Below are 17,000 nucleotides of genomic sequence, written 5' to 3'. Positions count from 1 at the left end.
TGTCCAGCCGGCCCTCCCCAGAGCCCACGCTCCCTTAGGAAAGTGCAGTACCCCGACCTGCCACTGCAGGCCCGACCCCTCCCTCCGCACACCGAGGGCACTGGACAGGTGGCCTGGGGTTCCCACAGGTTCCCCGCAATCGGGGGACTGTGGCTGGGCTGGGTGAGCCCCACTCGGGCCACAGCTCGCCTCCTGGTGACGCCCAGGTGCAGGTCCAGCCTGTGTCAGGCTGGGGCCCCCTCCTGGGCACCCCTCGACCACTGATGAGGGCGTGGCCCGCCTTGGAGCAACTTCCTAGGCTGGGCCTTCGAGAAGCTGGAGTCAGCAGGAGATGGATGAAATCAAAACCAAGCACGTCTGGCTGTTAATGAAGTCCATGCCAAGGGCTACTGCTGCCCTCTCGGGCCTCCCCTCCCTGGGGCAGGAAAGGGGAGGTAACCGTGGGGAGTGGGAGCGGGAGAGGGGGGAGAATGTGGTGGGAAGGGCAGGCTTCTGAGGGTAAGAAAAGCAGAAGAGGAAGGGATGCCAGAGAGCAGGGAGGCCTTTGGGGGGCATGTTTTCGAGAGTCCTGGTCTATGGAAATTACACAGGAGGTCGGAAGAAACCAGAGATGGACAAACATCTTTATTTACAGCAACAAATAGAACAGACCCGCCCCCATTCCCCCCCTCTTCCCTTCCAGTCTTTTCCGTGCTGTTCCCCCCCAAGGCCCATGCCTAGCCCTGCCCTCTCAAGTCAGCGTGAGGGTAAGCCCCCAGAGCGCCCCGGGAAGGAGACGGGGCGGGGCGGGGCCTCTTTTCACATTTTGCCGCCCTCTAAGCTCGGGGTAGCCGGGGGAAGGCGGGCAGCAGGCGCGGGGAGAGGTAGAGAAGCGCACAGCCCCCGGCCCCCCACGTCCTGCCCGCCCTTGACTTTCACAGTGTTCTGCAGCCCTGGCACCTGGTCCAGGGACAGCCCCCGCCCCCCCTCCCCAGCGCTTCTCCTTCGCTCGTCCGATCCCCCCCCCCCCCAGGTCTGACCCTGGGACCCGGCGAAGAGACCTGGCTTCTCTGCCGCGGGCCCAAAGACAGAGGGGGCCCCTCGGGGCGCCCCGCTCCCCGCGGGGCCGGGGCTCTGACGGCACTGGGCGGGGCGGGGGCTGGCCGGGCCCCCGGGCTCGGCGGCTGCGGGCGCGGGCGGCGGGTCAGGAGGAGAAGCAGAGGCCGCAGCACTCCATGCAGATCTCCAGGCAGTCGGCCGACTCGCAGCAGGCGTCCAGGATGCCGCAGTCCAGGTCGCAGGGCAGGTCGCAGCCGGCGCACTCCCCCGAGCCGCAGCAGCAGCAGCACAAGCACGAGTCCTCCGAGCTGCAGGAGCCGCAGGTGGCGCAGTCCAGGACAATGTTGCACAGGGTCAGGAACTCGCAGAACAGGCAGGACAGGATGCAGTGCACGCAGCAGTCTGCGGGCAGGGAGAACGTGTCTGTGTGCGCTCGCGTGCGCAGAACGGCCAGGGCCGGGGGTGGGGTGCTGCGGGCTCACTTCATGCAGGCTTGGTGGGAGGCACTTGCACCCACGAGGCTCCCGCAGCTCTCCCCGCAGCCCCAAGCCTGGGGACCACCTGGAACCCTGCCTCACAGCTGACGACCCTGAGGCACGGGTGGAGGTGGGGGGCTGTGCGTTCACCACATCCACCCTGCACGTGGCAGGGTGGGAGCTGCAGCACAGCGAGTCTGGAGCTTAATCACTCTTAGTTTATTTATTTAGCAAACACAGTCAATGGAATGTTCCAGGCACTGCTCTACATGCCAAACATGAATTAGAGCCATCAGACTTCCCACTCTGAGAGGTGGGGGCTACTGTTAAGTCCCATTCTACAGATGAAGCAAATGAGGCCAAAGTCACTCTGCTGACTTTGAACACTCCCTTGAACCCTCCCTGCCCCCTGGATCTGTTCTCCTTTACACTCTTCAGTTGGCTGCTGTCCCTTCTCTGCTCAGAACCCCCCAAAGGCCCCACCTCACTTGAGTAAAAGCCCAAGTCCTTGCAATGCCGCCCCTCACCCAGGCCCTGGCCCCTCTCTGCGTCCCTCTGTCTGCTCCCCCCACGCTCCCTCGCACTGAGTCCCTGGCTGCCCACAGGCACAGAGGCACCGCCTGCCTGGGACACCCGTCCGGGGGACACACACAGCTCGCTCCTTCACTTTCTTTACTTCTTTGCTCAAATGCTCACCTTCTGTGAGCATCTGCCCGTCTCATCCAGCACTCCCCCCCCCCGCCGTTACCTTTTCCCCAGAGTACTTTTCACCATCCAACATCGCACACAATTCACTTATTGTCACTTCCTACTACTAAAATGTAAGTTCTGCAAAGGCAGGTTATCTCTGTTTTGTTCACTATTTTACAAAAATCTAGAAGAGTACCTTTCACATAGTAGGTGCTCAAAAAAATAAAAGATAAATGTATTCATGCATGCACTCCCCACTGGGAAGTCGCAGAGCTGGGGTGCTGAGCCTGCACCCCTCCCAGGAACCAGGTTGTGGAGTAGTGGCCAGTTCTTCTGGCCACCTGGGCCCCTGGCATAAGGCTGCTCATTCTCTGGGATCTCATCCTGCCATGGAGGGTCTAACTGCCCAACTCCCTCCAATTTCTGTATGGAGGGATTAGGATCTCCTACAGCCAGAACCTCTGCCATCTCGCTCCAAACTGGATCAGGACCGTTCTCTTCAAATGTGAATTTGATGAGATCAGGACCTTGTTTAAAATCCTCCCATGGCTCCCTGTTGTCCTCCTGATAAAGTCCAGGTCCATAGGAGGGTCTTTAAGGCCCTCCAAGAGTCCGTGCCTGCCCAAAATTGCACCTCCTACTGTTCCTCACCTTGAACTCCATAATCTAGGCACACATAAATCACCCTTGTGTTTATGCTCCCCTTAGTTAGATCCTCCTACTCTTCCATTAGACTCAGATGTCACCTCCTCCAGAGAGCCTTCCCAGACTTCCTTTCCCAGCTTTCCGGGCTGGGGAGCTCACATAGATAATCCTCGGTGTGTGGCTTGATCACTGCACTTACCAACATTGTATGATGATTGCTCATTTGTTTCTCTCCTGTGAGAGCTTCTTGAGGGCAGGGACTGGGTCTTTTATCTCAGGCCCAGGGAATTTGAAATGAACGATACCCCTGTGGTGGTGTGGAATTGTATGTACCCCAGGAAAACATGTTCTTAACTTCATCCGCTTCTATGAGTATGAGCCCTTGTAAAAAGGCTCTTTTGATGTGGTACTTCAGCTAAGGTATGGGCCAGGGTGGGTCTTAGTCCTACAACTGAAGCCTTAACAGGGAAAGTCACAGAGAGAGAAAGTCAGAGAGGGAGAAGCCAAAGCCGAAAGCCAGTGGAACCCAGAAGGGAAAGGAGAGGCCACCATGTGCATTGCCAAGTGACAGAAGAGCTGAGGGCCAAGCACCAGTGGAAGCCAGCCCAGAATGTGACGTCTTCTGGGGAAAGCACTGCCTTGAGGATGCCTTGATTTTGGACTTTTCCTAGCCTCAAAATGTGAGCCTACAAATTCCCATCATTCAAGCCAACCCACTGCACAGTATTTGCTTGAGCAGTCAAGGAAACAAATATTAATCCCCTTCATAAATGAGACGGTTGGGCCAAATCAGAGGATGGAGGGTTTCTGAAAGTTTTATATGCAAGTGGGATGGCTACAAATTGAATCCTGTTCCAGGGTCCCTCAACACGGGCCAGAATCACTTAAAGATCCGAGGTCAGGCAGCTGGTGTCCCGTGAGGAATTGATGCCTCTCAGGGTGGGGGAAGCTGGCTGCTCACAGCAGCCCTGCAGAGTAACTGTGGGTTGCAGGGACAACGGCTGATGTATTTGGGTCCTCTGACCTCCCACTGCACCTTGCACTTCTCCCCCACCCCCCCACCCCCCAGCTAAGCATCTGATTGAATATCATCCTGCTCTCACTGAACAGATGCCCCCCTCCTCCAGGACAATTTCTGTTTCCAGAAATGGGGTGGCTTAAGCTGGTGCAGCCCAGACAGCTCCGTTCCCTGTTACAGCCACTCTGGGTGACGTTGGTCCTGATAATCTGGGTGTGCCACGCCATGTCCAGCAGGAGTACTTTGCAAGGCTCTCAGACTTGGGCGAGCATTAGAGTCTCTGGAGCGCGTATTAAAATACGGATTCCTGTCTGCCCCCCGCCAAGATTCAGATTGGAGTGAGGCTAGGAACTGCATTTCTAACCAGAACCAGGTGAAGCTGGGAAGGATCCAGCTTTGGAGACCTCTCCCAGGAAGAGGTGGGAGGCAGGTACTCACCCTCCTGCGCCTGGATGGGGATCTGGGAGGCGGCAGACTTGGAGCTGGCCCTGCTCTTTCTGCTGCCCTGGCTGGCGAGAGATGGGTGCGCCTGCAGCTTCCGGTGGGCCTTGGGGCCACCCAGGGCACCGTTCCCTGCCCGCCTGGCGCCACCCAGCTCCAAGGGGTGGCCAGAGCCGTTCGGCAGTAGTGAGGTGCAGCCCAAGGGGTTCCCCTGAGGCTGACCTGGAGATTTGAAGAGAAAGGGCAATGAGGAAGGGGGGTGAGCAACAGCCCCCCAGGGCCCTGCTCTACCTGTGCCTTCTCTACTCTTCAAAAAACCACATGGCACTTAGGGAGACTTGTGCAAACGCGGATGCTGAGGCCGAGAGAAGGCACGCCATGAAACAGCCACAAAGCTGGGCCTGGCTCTGGACTCCCAGTCCAGTGCTCATTCCACAACACAGTCCTGCTTTGGTTCTTGGCAAAGACAGAGAGACAAGGCAAGGGGCGGGGCTTGGAGCCCCGGGCCCCGCCTTCTTACCCAATGTGACATCAATTCTTCGGATCTTGGGGTCGTGGGCTTTGGGCAGGAGGTGCTTTGGCTGGGGTGGGGGGGGACAGCAACGAAGCAGTTAACCTTGGAGTTGGCCTCTGCCAAGCCCCCGGCTGTTTTTGCCCTTGGTGTGCTGGTTGATTTATTGGAAACATCTGTTTGGAGATGTACGCCCTGCCCCTGGAATCCAGGGGCTCCTCACAGCAGCCCCTCTATCTCCCGCTTCTCCCTCCCGCTCAAGCCTCCTGCCCTGCCCCGCCACCTCCCCGTCCTACTTTGGTGGGGGCAGCTGGCAGGAAGAGTGTGGTGAGGGATCTTGGGGATGGGGTGAGGAAGGAGAGAAGAAAGGGAGAGGGAGAGCAGCAGGGAGACCTCTACCTCCAGGAAGCCCGGGTCTCCACCCCAGATGGACGGACACACTTGAGCTTCGTCCGTGGAGAGCAGGCAGGCTGACCTGGAGACCCCCCAACGCCCCTACCTCACTCACGGATGCCCCACTGTTCTGTCCTCGAGAGATGGGGGTGTGTCTGTGTGTAGAGGCGGGGCCTTCAGCCCTGAGGCCCCCTCTGGACACGTAGGGCACTGGGGTCCCTCAAGCTCTGGGATCCAGAATCCCACTCTCTCCAAACCTGGCCTCTGCATTTGAATCGTGGTAGGAAGGAGGCATCTGGGCGCCCTGGGGGCCGAGAAGAGGGGAAGGTGACCTCAAGTGCTTCCCTCGGATGAGAGTGTCAGGCCTTCCAGTAGCGGGAGAAGTCATAACATGGAGTGCTAATTGAGCACTGACTGTGTACCAGCCCTGTGCAGAGAGCACTTGGTGTGCTAACAATTCTGTCACTGAGTCCTCTTAGGATTTCTACAGGGCCTTATCCTCCTTTTACAGATGAGGAAAAGTGTGGCCCAGAGAGGTACAGGAGCATACCCAAAGTCACACAGCTACCAAGTGGTAGAGGTGGGACCGGCCTGAAGGCTCAGAGGACAAGTTTAGGGGCAGAGGTTGGGAGTCAAGGGACTGGCGAATAACCTGCCAGGATCACAAATCATTACTCTTATAACCAGTAGCTTACTTTTTTTTCTGAGTGATTATTATGTGCCGGGTACAGTACTGGAGCTTTGTATGTAGCATGCAGTGACTCGTATAAGCATCATAAAAATTCTATTTTTATGGGTCCCATTTCACAGATTAAAAAATTGCAGTCCAGAGAGGTTTGAACTTGCCATAGGTCCCACAGCTAGGCAGTGGAGGGAGCGGATGGAGAGGAGGACCAGGAGGGGGAGGCTGGGAGGAGGGGCGCCCAGACAGGCTCTGGACAGGCTCCCTGCGGGGAGCCGCTGGCCTGGAGGCGTGCCGGGGGCGTGCCGGGGGCGTGCCTCTGCGCAAACAGGGCTAAGGCCGTGGGAAGCGGCCAGCCCTGACCCATCCCGCCCGCCCCCTCCCGACCCACGGAGGGTGACTGGACAGCCCTTGGCCAGCTCCCGTGCCCCCTGCCTAGACATGGGCAGAGGGACCGGAGGCCAGGAGGGTGTGGCCCGCGGAAGGCGCGGGGAGGCGCGGCGGGCGCGGAGCTCGCCTGTGGCCGCGGCCCCGGGGGCGGCGCCGGGCTGAGTCACAGAGCAAACACCCTGGGCCCACGGACACAGGCAATGTCTGTCCAGCTCCCAGGCCGGCCCCTCCTCGGGGCCCACGGCGCTGACCTCTTTCTCTAGATTCTGCGGGCGGGTGTGTGTGGAGGAGGCCGAGGGCCGGGTGCCAGCGGGGTTTGGTGACCCTGACTTCCAGGGAGCCCGGCTGAGCCCCGGGTGCCCGGGCTGAAGGCAGCCCCGGGCCCTGCGCTTCCCTGCCTGTGACCGGGGCGACTGAGCCTCGGGGCTCACTGTGGTCATCTGTAAAATGAGCTTGGGGAGAGCCACCCGGCTGGCCTGCAGAGCATGTGAGATCTTTGCAGGGGGAAAAAAAAAGTTGGGAAGTAAAAAAGTGTCTGTCGATGGGGTGGGGGCGGGTAAGGAGTAGCTGTGGCCTGTGTCCAGCGGCCCCTTCCCCTGCTCTGGAGGGGTAGAGAACTCCCTCCCTCCCAGGACCAGGCATGGGGGCCTGGGAACAGAGGGGCACGGTGCCCCTTTCTCCACCGAGCCGCGCTCCTTCCTTCCGCCCCTGGAGCCCTGCAGGCCCCCCCACCCTCCTCCCGGGGAGAGGGGTCTCTCCGCCCCTGCCTACGAATCGTCTTGTACGTGAACCTTCTTCCTCGGCCAAGGGCAGTGATTGTCTTCCGCCGTCCCACTGCCCGTACCACCTCCCTCAAGGCCCTGGCCAGGAGTGGGAACCCGTGGGCACCCTCCGCCTTCTTGCCCATCTAGCTGGACTGTCACCCCCACGTGTTCTACCCCAGCCCCCCAGCCTGCTAGGACTCACATGTCACAGCTTCTGTGGGGACATCGAAGTCAGGGCCACCCAGGGCTGGGTGGGCCCCAGAGCCACTGCCTTGGGGCACAGGGTGCGCCTCCTCCTCCAGGGAGTCCTCTGGTGCCGCCTCCACAGGGTCAGCGGATGCTGTTACTACCTCCAGCCCAGGTAGGAGGGGCGGGGTCTGGGCTAGGGGAAAAGCAGATGACCAAAGCACGTTTCAGGTGTCCTTCCGGTCCCCCAGTCCTGGCGCACTTCCCACAGCCCAGCATTCCCAGGGAGCCCCTGGTCTCAGTCTTTGCACCCAGCCCTTCAATCTGTCACCAGTGCCAGGCTCCAAAATAGCCAGTCCCCAAGCCACAGCCTGTGAGCGAGCAAGGGCGCGCGCGTGTCTGTGCGTGTGCACGCGGTGGGGGAGGGCCCAGGGCTGTGCAGTATAAAGGGAAGCCTCGAGGAGGCAGAAGCTCAGCGCGAGAGAGGACAGACAGATGTCAGTGATGGAGGGACAGGGAGTGGCAGAAGCCGTGGCCAGGGAAAGGTAGAAGCGGGCGGGAGAGCGCAGCCCAGCGGGGGAAGCCGGGTGGGCAGGAGGCACCCAGAGAAACCCAGGGACGCGCAGGGACGCGCAGGCCCGGGCAGGGAGGGGGCGGAGACCCCAGGGAAGGGAAAGTGCTCACAGAGAGAAGATAAAAACAGGGTCAGAGGCAGAGGCGCAAGAAGCGAGCCCACTGGAGGGAGACGGAGAGAAACTGAGTCACGAGAGAGGGTGACAATGCCCAGAGGGACTGCGGGCAGGAAGAGGGAAGGGGGGAAGGCAGCCCAGGGAACCGCAGCCCACGTAATTACAGTGGCGCTCCCAGCCCCTGAGGCAGGGTGGGCGGAGGGCAGAAGCGGCCACCTCCCAACCTACAACTCCCCAGGCGGCAGGGCCAGGGCCCTGGGGCAAGGCATGGCGTGGGGGGGTGGCGGGTGGGAAGCTGGGGGTCAAGGGGTCCGGGCAACCGGGCACCTCTCAGACCCCAGGGTGTGCCACGGAGTGACTGCGCTCCTGGGGATGCCCCCCCCCCACCATTCTGGGAGAAAGGGGCAGGGACGCAGGGATACAGCGGGACTCAGAGAGACACAGACTGAGGGGGAGGGGGAGGCCGAGCAACAGAGAGGGTGGAAGAGAGAGGAGAGCACCCACCCATCTGTCCCCACCCCCCCCAGAGGCGCAGGGAGCCGAGAAATGAAGAACTCAGAGAAGAGGGAGGTGCTCACGTCTGGTGTCCTTCTCTGAGCTGTCTCCAAATGAGAGGAAGAGAGAGAGGGGCAGGGGGGGATGATTAGAGGATGAGGAAGGTCTGGGCACACAGGTCAGGGCGTCCAGAGGGGAAGAGCCAGGGGCTCTGCTTGCTTGCTGGGCCTCTGGCCCCACAGCCCCTGCAGGGCTCTTGTCCCAAAGACCCTGGTCCCCTGTGACCGGGGGAAGGAGGCCCCAGAGGCCCCACCTGGGGAGCACGGGGTGGCCTGCTCAGGCCTGCCCAGGGGCACCACAGGCCCTGCCTGGAGGCAGGAGCTGGGGCAGGGAGGAGGGAGGGGCCGAGCTCCTGGGACACCAGGACGCTGCAGTTACTTGCTGGGAGCCCGGGTCAGGGTGCCCGTGGCTGCCCGGAGGGCTGGGCTCTCTCCAGCCTCATCTGCTTTTTGGGCCTGTAGCCCCAAGGTGAGAAGTCTCTGCTCCAGCCTGAGGTGCAGCCCACAGGTGCCAAGACCTGAAGCAGAGGGAAAGGGGAGAAAGCCTGGAGGTGGTAGGTGAGGGCACCTGCAGTGCCAGGCTTGCCCTGTGAGATGGTGGGGGGGCGGGGAGAACCTGGTGGGGGGAGTAGAAGAGTGCATAGTAGGTGTTCAATAAAAGTGAAACCAAACAGCACAGGGAGAGAGGGGAAGGGCAGGGGGAGGGGGAGGAAGAGAAAGAGGGGAGGAAGGGAAAGGATGGGAGGGAGGGAGGAAGGAAGGAGGGAGGGAGGGAGGGAGGGAGGGAGGAAGGAAGGAAGGAAGGAAGGAAGGAAGGAAGGAAGGAAGGAGAGGAAGGAGAGGGCGAGGGCAGGCTGGTTCATGAACTGCTCCCTGCATGCTTGTGCCACTGTGAGCATTTCATTGACTCTCTGATAAGCACTGGGATCCCCATTTACACACAAGGTAACCCAAGTTCTGGTAACTTGTCCAAGCTGGTAACTGGGGAAAAAAACAAAGCAAAACAAAACAAAAAACACCAGGGCTTGGATCTTACAGCTCCCAGCTCAGGAAATCTTTGATTCCACCACTTGCGAGAGTCAGGACTCCTGGTTCAGGGCCAGGCAGGTGCCTCTGGGGCCACAGTCTGCAGCTGGGAAGGTGGCGCCCTTCCTGGGAATTAGGGCCCTCTCCATGCCAGCGTGGCCTGAGTGGGGTGGCCCAGGCTCGGGGCCTGGCAGGCAGCCTCTTCCTCCTAGGTGCCCTCTCCCTGTGCCTGCCCCGCCCTGTCCCAGCCACGTGGTCTGGAGGAGCCATCTGACTTCTCCATCCTTAGCCGGGGGTGGGGGTGAGGGGGCCCCATTTTCTGGCCTCCCGTGCTTCCATTTAGTTGGTTCCCCTTTGGTGCCTCCCTGGGATCCTACGTGGGATCAGGCCCATCGTCGTTCCTGGGACGGGGCTGGTGGCACCTCACAGGGGGGGGGATCACCCCACACGGAAGCTCCGTACCCACTAAGTGGTAACTCCCCATTCCCGACCCCTGGCCTCTGGTACCCTAGAGTCTTTCTGTCTCTATGAATTTGCCGCGTCTAGATATTTGACACAAGTGGAAGAGGGTGAACCTCAAAAACACGACGCCACGTGAAAGAAGCCAGACATGAAAAGACAAACATTGAATGCTTTCACTTGCATCAGATATTCAGACTGGGTAAATTCAGAGTCAGAAGGATTATAGGGTACGTTCTGACATCCTGGGGAGCGGATGTAGCTCAGTGGTTGAGCGCCTGCTTCCCAAGTACGAGGTCCTGGGTTCAATCCCCGGTGCCCCCTAAAACAGGTCACCACCTCAGGGGCTCTGTCAGGATGGGGACGGGGCGGTCACATACACCGAGGGTCAGTTGTTACAGTAGGGGTAGCTACAAGAATTGTGGCTAGAAACAAAGGTACCATGCTAATACGAAATATTAATAATATATAGGAGTTCTATTTTCTGCATGGCTCTTCTGTAAGCCGACAGCTTCTCTAATTAAAAAAGAACCGTGGAGGCTGAGAAGACGGGTTTTTGGTCTAGACAGGGTGGTGTGCGGCCAGGCTTCGTGCAGAAGGCAATGCCTGTGGGAGTCTTGAGTTCTGAGAAGGGTGGGAGGAACCGCAGGACAAACTGCTGCAGCCTGAACTTGGAGCTGCAGGCCGCTTGGTGGGGTTGGGGCTGCTACGCTAAACCAACAGCTGGGGCGTGGAGGGCTTGCGTGTCACCTTCTAGGCTTTCTCTGAAGGTCACCAGGGTGCACGGGGAACACCACTAATTCCACTACAGAGAGCTAGCGTTTCTGCTCTCGTGGCTCCCAGGGTCAGAGGGGGGGCAGTGAGAGACAGAGTTTAAGGACAGTGGTGTCCCCATCTCTGCCTTCCTCACCCATACCGTCTCCACTCTCGGGGCAGCCTCCTGAGTCATGCACAAAGCCTTGAACCTGGGGCCAGGAAACTACAGAGAGCTGAGACCAAGTGGCCAGGAGATTCTCCTGCAGAAAATCTGCCACTTGAGGGTGACCATCAGCCCTCAGGAGACACCCGGGAGGGAAGAAAACCAAGTTCAGGAATAGTGACTCAGAAACACAGAGGGGCAGAGCTCCTGGAGCCAGGCAGGGCTGCAGAGGCGGCCAGCAGATGCCTGAGGAAGCCACCCTGGGGGCAGAAGAGGAAAGTGAACGAAGCGCTGGGAGACGTGGAAACAGAATAAGCCTATCCGGGAATGAGAACGCTGCCATGCAGGGACGGGACACCAAGAGGCCGGACAAAGAGAGGGCGAGTGCAGCAGAAGGAGCCGAAGCACAGGCAAGAGGCGGAGCCCAAGTGCGCGTGTCTCAAGAGGCCGGAGCACCCAGCTTTCCTCCTGTGACCTAGAGAACTGCTGTCCAGCCACAGCAGGAAGAGCATTTTGGAGGAGAAATTCCATCAGAGACGTCCAAGAGCGCAGAGATGTAGAGCGGGTGGGAGGGAAGGAGTGGCCGGCAAAGGCCGAGAGGGACCTGTCCTTCATCAAGGCGCCTGCCGCCCCTTCCTCCCAGTAGGGGCCATCTGCTTGCACAGCCTCACAACTGCTCCCTTTGATTTAAGGGGGGGAGGGAGTACGATACATGCTGGTGACAGTTCTAAGTGGAACCCTCCTCTCAAGAGCCCCTGTCCACAAGGGGGAAATACAGAAAGGCAGCAGCTGTCCCTGTGCCCCAAAGCTCTCCCGCCCCATAGAGGTCAATGCCCTGAGTTGTGGGGTGCTCCTGGACCTAGAGGAGAGGGAATGTCTTTCAGGTGCAATAGATTCACTGCGAGCTTGGACAGTGCCCTTGGGGGTTCTGGCCGCCAGGCCTCTGGCTGCGGTGGAGAGCCCACGTTCGGGATCTCCAGCGCCTGGTCCCTCACATCCAGCCCTCTCCAGGGTCTTTGTGGGCAGTGGATATGGCCTTTCCCCTAGAGCTCTGACCATCTCTGGAAAAAGAGGGCTAGTACCTGTTCTGGCTGGAGAGTGGCAGCTGGAACCCATCATTCAGATCACCCCTTGACCCAGCCTTCAGGCCTCAGTCTACCTCTTCAAGGTCATCAACGTACAAGGATACCATGTTCCAGGCAGACTGTCCTCTCCAAGGACCCGGGCCACCACCAGGCCTTCTGACCAGTTCACCCGTGCTTACATGTTCCTCTGGGCCAGAGGGTCCTACCCCTCCCCTCTTGCACCCCCCAAATCCAACCCATCCTCGTGACCCATCTCAAGTGCATCTCTTCCTCTAGAAAGCGTTCCCTGACCCTCCAGCCTATGGGCCCTCCTTGCTAAGAACTTAGCACCCAGCGCCCCTGTTGTCAATTATAGAAGTCTGGGCTTCTCAAGCGGACTATTCCTCTCCCCACCTCACTCCCTTGGGCCTGAGGAAGTGTCAGCATCTGGCTCTGCCCCCCAGCGGGCACAACAAAGGTCTGTGGATGACTACTGCGTTCTGCAGTTTGGAATGCCCCAGGTAGGGGGAAGGAGAGAGAATGGAGGGCCAAGGATTAGGGCACCTGGTTCTGAACCCCAAGGAGGTTGGAGGACACAGACTCCTGTAATGCACATGTTGTTAAGGAGAGCCCCCTGGTCACAGTCACAGGCCAGTGGGGCGAGGACCACGAGGCCCAGAGCTGCCCGGTTAGGCTGGGTCAGATTGGTTTTATTTTAGGTCTGAAGGCTCCAATTCCCCAGGAAGTTCAATTTAGAACCACGAGCAGGAATGTGACGCCCCGGTGCTGGGCAGAAATCTGCTGTGGGTTAGGGAGCCAGCCTCTGGGGGCTCTCAGGGGTGGGTGGGGAGGAGGCCACTGGGGGAGCCAAGTGTATGGGGGCTTGGCCATCTGCCCCAGCCAGAGCTGCCCCCGGTACCCTAGTGCCCCATCTGCTCTTAGGCAGCGGCTGGGAGGGGCCAGCTCGCTCTCTGGCTGTCCTGCCAGCAGGGCCCCCGGGGGAGCAGCGCTGTGGCCGCGCTGTTCTGTCAGTGCTCAGGAGGGAGCGTGGGGGATTCTGGTCTCGGCTGCAGGCGTCTGTGGGGTTTTGGCTGGGTTTCCTGTGGTTTGGGCTTCCTGGGCAGCAGGCTGATTCTCCCAGGGCGGCAGAGTGAGGCCTGGCGCAATGAAAGCGGCATTGTCTGGCCCAGCCCAGGCTGGGGAGGGGGTTGGGGGGCTGGGGGCCTCAAGTTACAGCTCTGGGCTTAGCCCTCCCAATAGTCCACCCTCTCCCTTGCCCCGGCCCTGAGCACAGTTAGCCCCCTGCACGTCCTTCTGGGGCTGGAGGAAGAAAGTGGGGAAAAGTGGGAGGCTGGGGGAGAGGCGGGAGCGTGAGCAAGGAGGAGGGAGAGAAGGCTGCCAGACTCAGAGAAAGACCTTTCCCAGCCCCTGCCCCCAGCTCGCTCTCCAGGCCCAAGGAGCCTCCTTCTCTGCAGAGCTTCTCCAGAAGTCCCTGCTCCAGGGGCCCTCCCAGGAGAAGAGGAAATCTGAGGATTAGAGAAGATGCACGGCAGACACACATTAGCCTCAACTATGTGTTGGCCCCTGGCCAGGCATCTCCCACTTGTCCTCCCTCTGAATTAGGAGGCCCCCCTCCACCTCCAGAGTCCTGGGAGCCAGGAGTTCCAGTGTCCCTACCAGGTGGACCTGTAGAGCAGCGTGGAGAGGGGCCCCTCCCAGCAGGCAGAGAGGCCCCTGCGGGCAGATGTGAAGGCTGAGGCCAGAGAGAAGGGGCTTGTCCAAGAACAGCCAGTCCTTAGCGCCTCACAGGGGTGCAGGGCTAGCCCCTTCCATATTCAGAGAGTCAAAGAGAGAGAAAGAGAACGGGGGCTGGGTGGGAGGCAGGCGAAGGAATGAGACTAATCTGGAGGTGGGATTAAAGTCCTGAAATCTGGCCGACACTCCTGCACCCCCTCCGCCAGCCTCTCCGCAAATCCCAGAGGCTCCTGGCCTCACCCTCGCCCAGTCTCTCACAGTGACCCTCCGTTGAAGCGTCTGCACAATAATGGGAAAGGACGGGGAACCACAGCCCACAGGATCCCCACCCCAGACCTGCTCAGGGAGTTGCCAACCCCACCCACCCCCACCCCGGAATCCCCGGGGGGGCTGCAGACCCCGTGAGTTGGGGAGCGCGTGCATTTCACCCAGGTTTGTAGACACTGGGTGGGGGGTGAGCGCATTTGCGCTTGTGTGTGTCTGCGTGGGTCTCGGCCTGCGGGGTGGGGGCGGCGGGAACTGGTCCGCCGGGGAGGGGAGGGCGGCGAGGGAGAGGAGAAGGCAAGAGAGAGGGGAGGGGCCGCTTGCAGCGCGGACAAAAGTTTCGGGAAGCGCCGGCCTCGGGCTGGGCGGGGGGGGAAGGGAGGGAGAGAAAGACTCACACACCACCCCCCGGCCCGAGGCCCCCACAGATATTTACACACTGGGCAGAAATGGCTGGGACACAAATCCCAGACGGACAGACAGACAAACACGGTGTGTGTGTGCGTCTGGCGTTGGGGGTGGGGGAGTTGGAGCCAACTTGGCGCAACCGCCGCGTGGGTCCCGCGCCCTCCCCTCACCCCAGCCCTCCACTCTCCTAGGACCGTCCCCCACTCCAAGATTCCTAGCCCCCGCCGCCACCCCAGCTCCGCCGAACCGCCCCCCGACGTCTCAGGGAGGAGGGGGTGGTCTCGCCCCCGCCCCCACCGCACGCCCCGCTCGCGTTCATCCTCTTTCTCTACGGCCGGTCCTACCTGGGCCCGTGGCTGCGCTGGCGGCTCCATGGGGCGCGTCGCAGTGAGGGGATGGCTGGCTGCTCACCTGGGACATCGGCCCGGGACCTGCGGGAAACGCGGCTCAGCGCGCGGGGCCGACCTACCCCCGCGACCTGGGAGCCGAGTGCCGGGGGCAGGGGGGCCGGGGAGATCCAGCCGCCGACGCGCGCTTCCCGCCTGTCCCCCCTCCAGCGCCGCCAGCGACCAACTTACTCGCGCCAGCGGCACGCTGCGCTCTCGCCCAGCGCGGGTCAGTGCGCGGGGCCTGCCATGCGCGCCTGCTGCGGGCGCCCCGCCAGCGCCCCTGCCCGGGCCGCTCGGCTCCTCGGTGCTCGCCGGGCGCCCCCTCCCCTCTCACTCGCTCCGTTCTCCCATCTCGGCGCCCCCCGCCTTCTTCCTTCTCTTCCACCAGCCCCCTCGCTCCTCCCCTGCCCGCCTCCCCGCCCCCTCCTCGCCTCCGCTACGGCCCCCGCCCCCACGGCCTCTCCCCCTCGGCTGTCTCCGCGCGGCCCGGGCCGGACACGTCTGTCCGCGGGGCGCCGTGGCCCGAGCCCCCACAGGAAGCCGACTCGGCGCGTTTCCTCCGCGCTCTCAAAGCGGGGCCCCGGTCTCCCCAAACCCCCCCCCCACGCCCCCGCCTCGGGCCCAGGGGCTGCAAGCAAGGGAGCTGCGCGTGTTCCTTCGCCTGCCCTCAACTCTGCAAAAAAGTTTGTGAAAAAAAAAAAAAAAAAAACAATAGAAAGAGAGCGAGAGACCGCGGTGACCACACCACCTCCGGCCAATTGTCTGAATAACTGCGGCCCCCGAGTTTTGTTGGCCCAAGGAAGGGGGCGATCGAGTCCTCCTGCACGCTTTTCCCGGGCTCCTACGGCGGGTGCCGCGGGTGGGGGACTCAGAGACCACGCGCCCTCCCCGCCGCCAGTTGCACCTCCGGGAAATCCGGTTAGTGACTACCCAGTCTCCTTCCCCGCTTCCCTCCTGATCCCCCCTCCCCTGCCAGCTGTGCATGGGAATTTGTGTCCGAAACCCAACTTCGGAGGCCCAGAGAGGTTCTCCGAATTCAGCGCCCCTTTCAGCTCCAGGCTGGAATGCGAGGCCTTCGAAGGTGGGGGTCCGTGGAGCAAGGCGAGGGAGGGGGCCTCTCTCGGCGGGGCCAGCGGGGGCGGCACATCTGGAATTGTGAGCAGGGTCCCTCCTCGGGCGCGGGGTGCGGGGAGGACACGCTGCCAGGTAGTACGAGGAAGTTCGAGGCCCCCCGGCGTGACTCCGGGCCCCCGAGAATGTTCCAAGGCTGGGAGCCTGCGGCCCGCCGGGCGGGACTTGGGGGGGCGGGAGGGTCCGCAGGCGGGGCTGCCGCGGGGGGACCGCGTCCCCGCTCCACATGGCCCGGCCGCCTCCGAGTCGCGTCTGGGCTGCACACCACCAGGGCAGCGAGCAGTCAGGGCGGCGGCGGCGCCAGCCCAGCTCTCGGAGCCCGGCGTTCCGGCCGCGGGGGAAGAAAAGCTGGGACGCGGGGAGCCGGGCTTGCCCTCGGTCACCCCTCCACCCTCCCCGCAGTCGCGACTTACCGCGCTCGCAGGTCCTCGGGGCGCCGTCGGGGCCAGGACCAACGTGGCCCCCACGGCGCCGGTCGCGCTCTCGCCACCCGCGCCTGCGTCCCCGCGCTGGGCCCGGGCTGCCGGGGGCCGGGAGGGAGAGGGCCGGGCTGGACCAGGGCGTCCCGCCCCCGGGGCCGGGCTGCGTGCTGCTGGCGTCCCCGGAGCCAGCCCGGAGCAGGCTGCTGTCTGGCAGCTCTGGGGAGCGGGGCGGGCACCCCCTTCCTGGCACCGGCTGAGTCACTGGGACGTGCCCGCGCCGGGACTTGGCGGCCGCTGCATTCTTACCGGCTTACCTGGACCTCACCTGCCTCCACGGGTCCAGTCGAGGTGGGGGCACTGTCTCCAGGGCACCCTCCCCCCATAGTTTTCCCCTGTCCTCTGGCTGCATATGCCCCCCCCCCCCCTCCCGGGCCTGAACCACAGACCCCCGCGCTGGGCCCCCAAAAGCTTCTCAGTCTCTTCTCAGGGAGCAGACTCTGGATGGCTCAGCCCTGAGTTTACTGTCTGAAGTTGCCTGCTCCTCTCAAAAGCCCTCTGAATTTGTCCCAGTACCAACTAAATAACATGTCTGATTTGGGGGAAATAAAGAAGAATGCTTTAAACGTAATACCCACGTACTAGTTACACAGGTGTGACTTGCTTGTGAAAATTCAACAAGCTGATCA

At 61.6% G+C, this 17,000-nt stretch overlaps 1 protein-coding gene across 2 annotated transcripts; it reads right to left on the bottom strand.

The window, feature by feature from the left end:
• Nucleotides 1–656: 656 nt before the first annotated feature.
• Nucleotides 657–16,404, bottom strand: MDFI (MyoD family inhibitor). Of its 2 annotated transcripts, none has more exons than XM_058306705.2 (5): nucleotides 16,306–16,404; nucleotides 14,717–14,803; nucleotides 7,251–7,430; nucleotides 4,306–4,530; nucleotides 657–1,440 (listed from the first exon to the last, which is right to left on the bottom strand). In XM_058306705.2, the coding sequence occupies exons 2-5, from the start codon at nucleotides 14,790–14,792 to the stop codon at nucleotides 1,184–1,186; spliced, it is 738 nt and encodes a 245-aa protein (XP_058162688.1). In that variant the 5' UTR covers nucleotides 14,793–14,803; nucleotides 16,306–16,404; the 3' UTR covers nucleotides 657–1,183. The 2 variants fall into 2 exon arrangements, with proteins under 2 accessions (XP_058162688.1, XP_004462906.1); XM_004462849.4 differs by lacking the exon at nucleotides 16,306–16,404 and adding an exon at nucleotides 14,951–15,072.
• Nucleotides 16,405–17,000: the final 596 nt, after the last annotated feature.

Source organism: Dasypus novemcinctus, chromosome 11 (assembly GCF_030445035.2).
Source record: "Dasypus novemcinctus isolate mDasNov1 chromosome 11, mDasNov1.1.hap2, whole genome shotgun sequence".
Classification (NCBI taxonomy): domain Eukaryota; kingdom Metazoa; phylum Chordata; class Mammalia; order Cingulata; family Dasypodidae; genus Dasypus; species Dasypus novemcinctus.
Note: the sequence above shows the minus strand (reverse complement) of the source record. Positions and strands in the feature narration are given on the sequence as shown.

Excerpts from the sequence above, each read along its gene's own strand:
- MDFI (XM_058306705.2), bottom strand. The coding sequence starts at position 14,792 with ATGTCCCAGGTGAGCAGCCAGCCATCCCCTCACTGCGACGCGCCCCAT. Across the intron at positions 4,531-7,250 it reads CCCCACAGAAGCTGTGACAT|GTCAGCCTCAGGGGAACCCC; the intron begins GTGAGTCCTAGC and ends TCAAATCTCCAG. Across the intron at positions 1,441-4,305 it reads CCCCATCCAGGCGCAGGAGG|ACTGCTGCGTGCACTGCATC; the intron begins GTGAGTACCTGC and ends CCCTGCCCGCAG.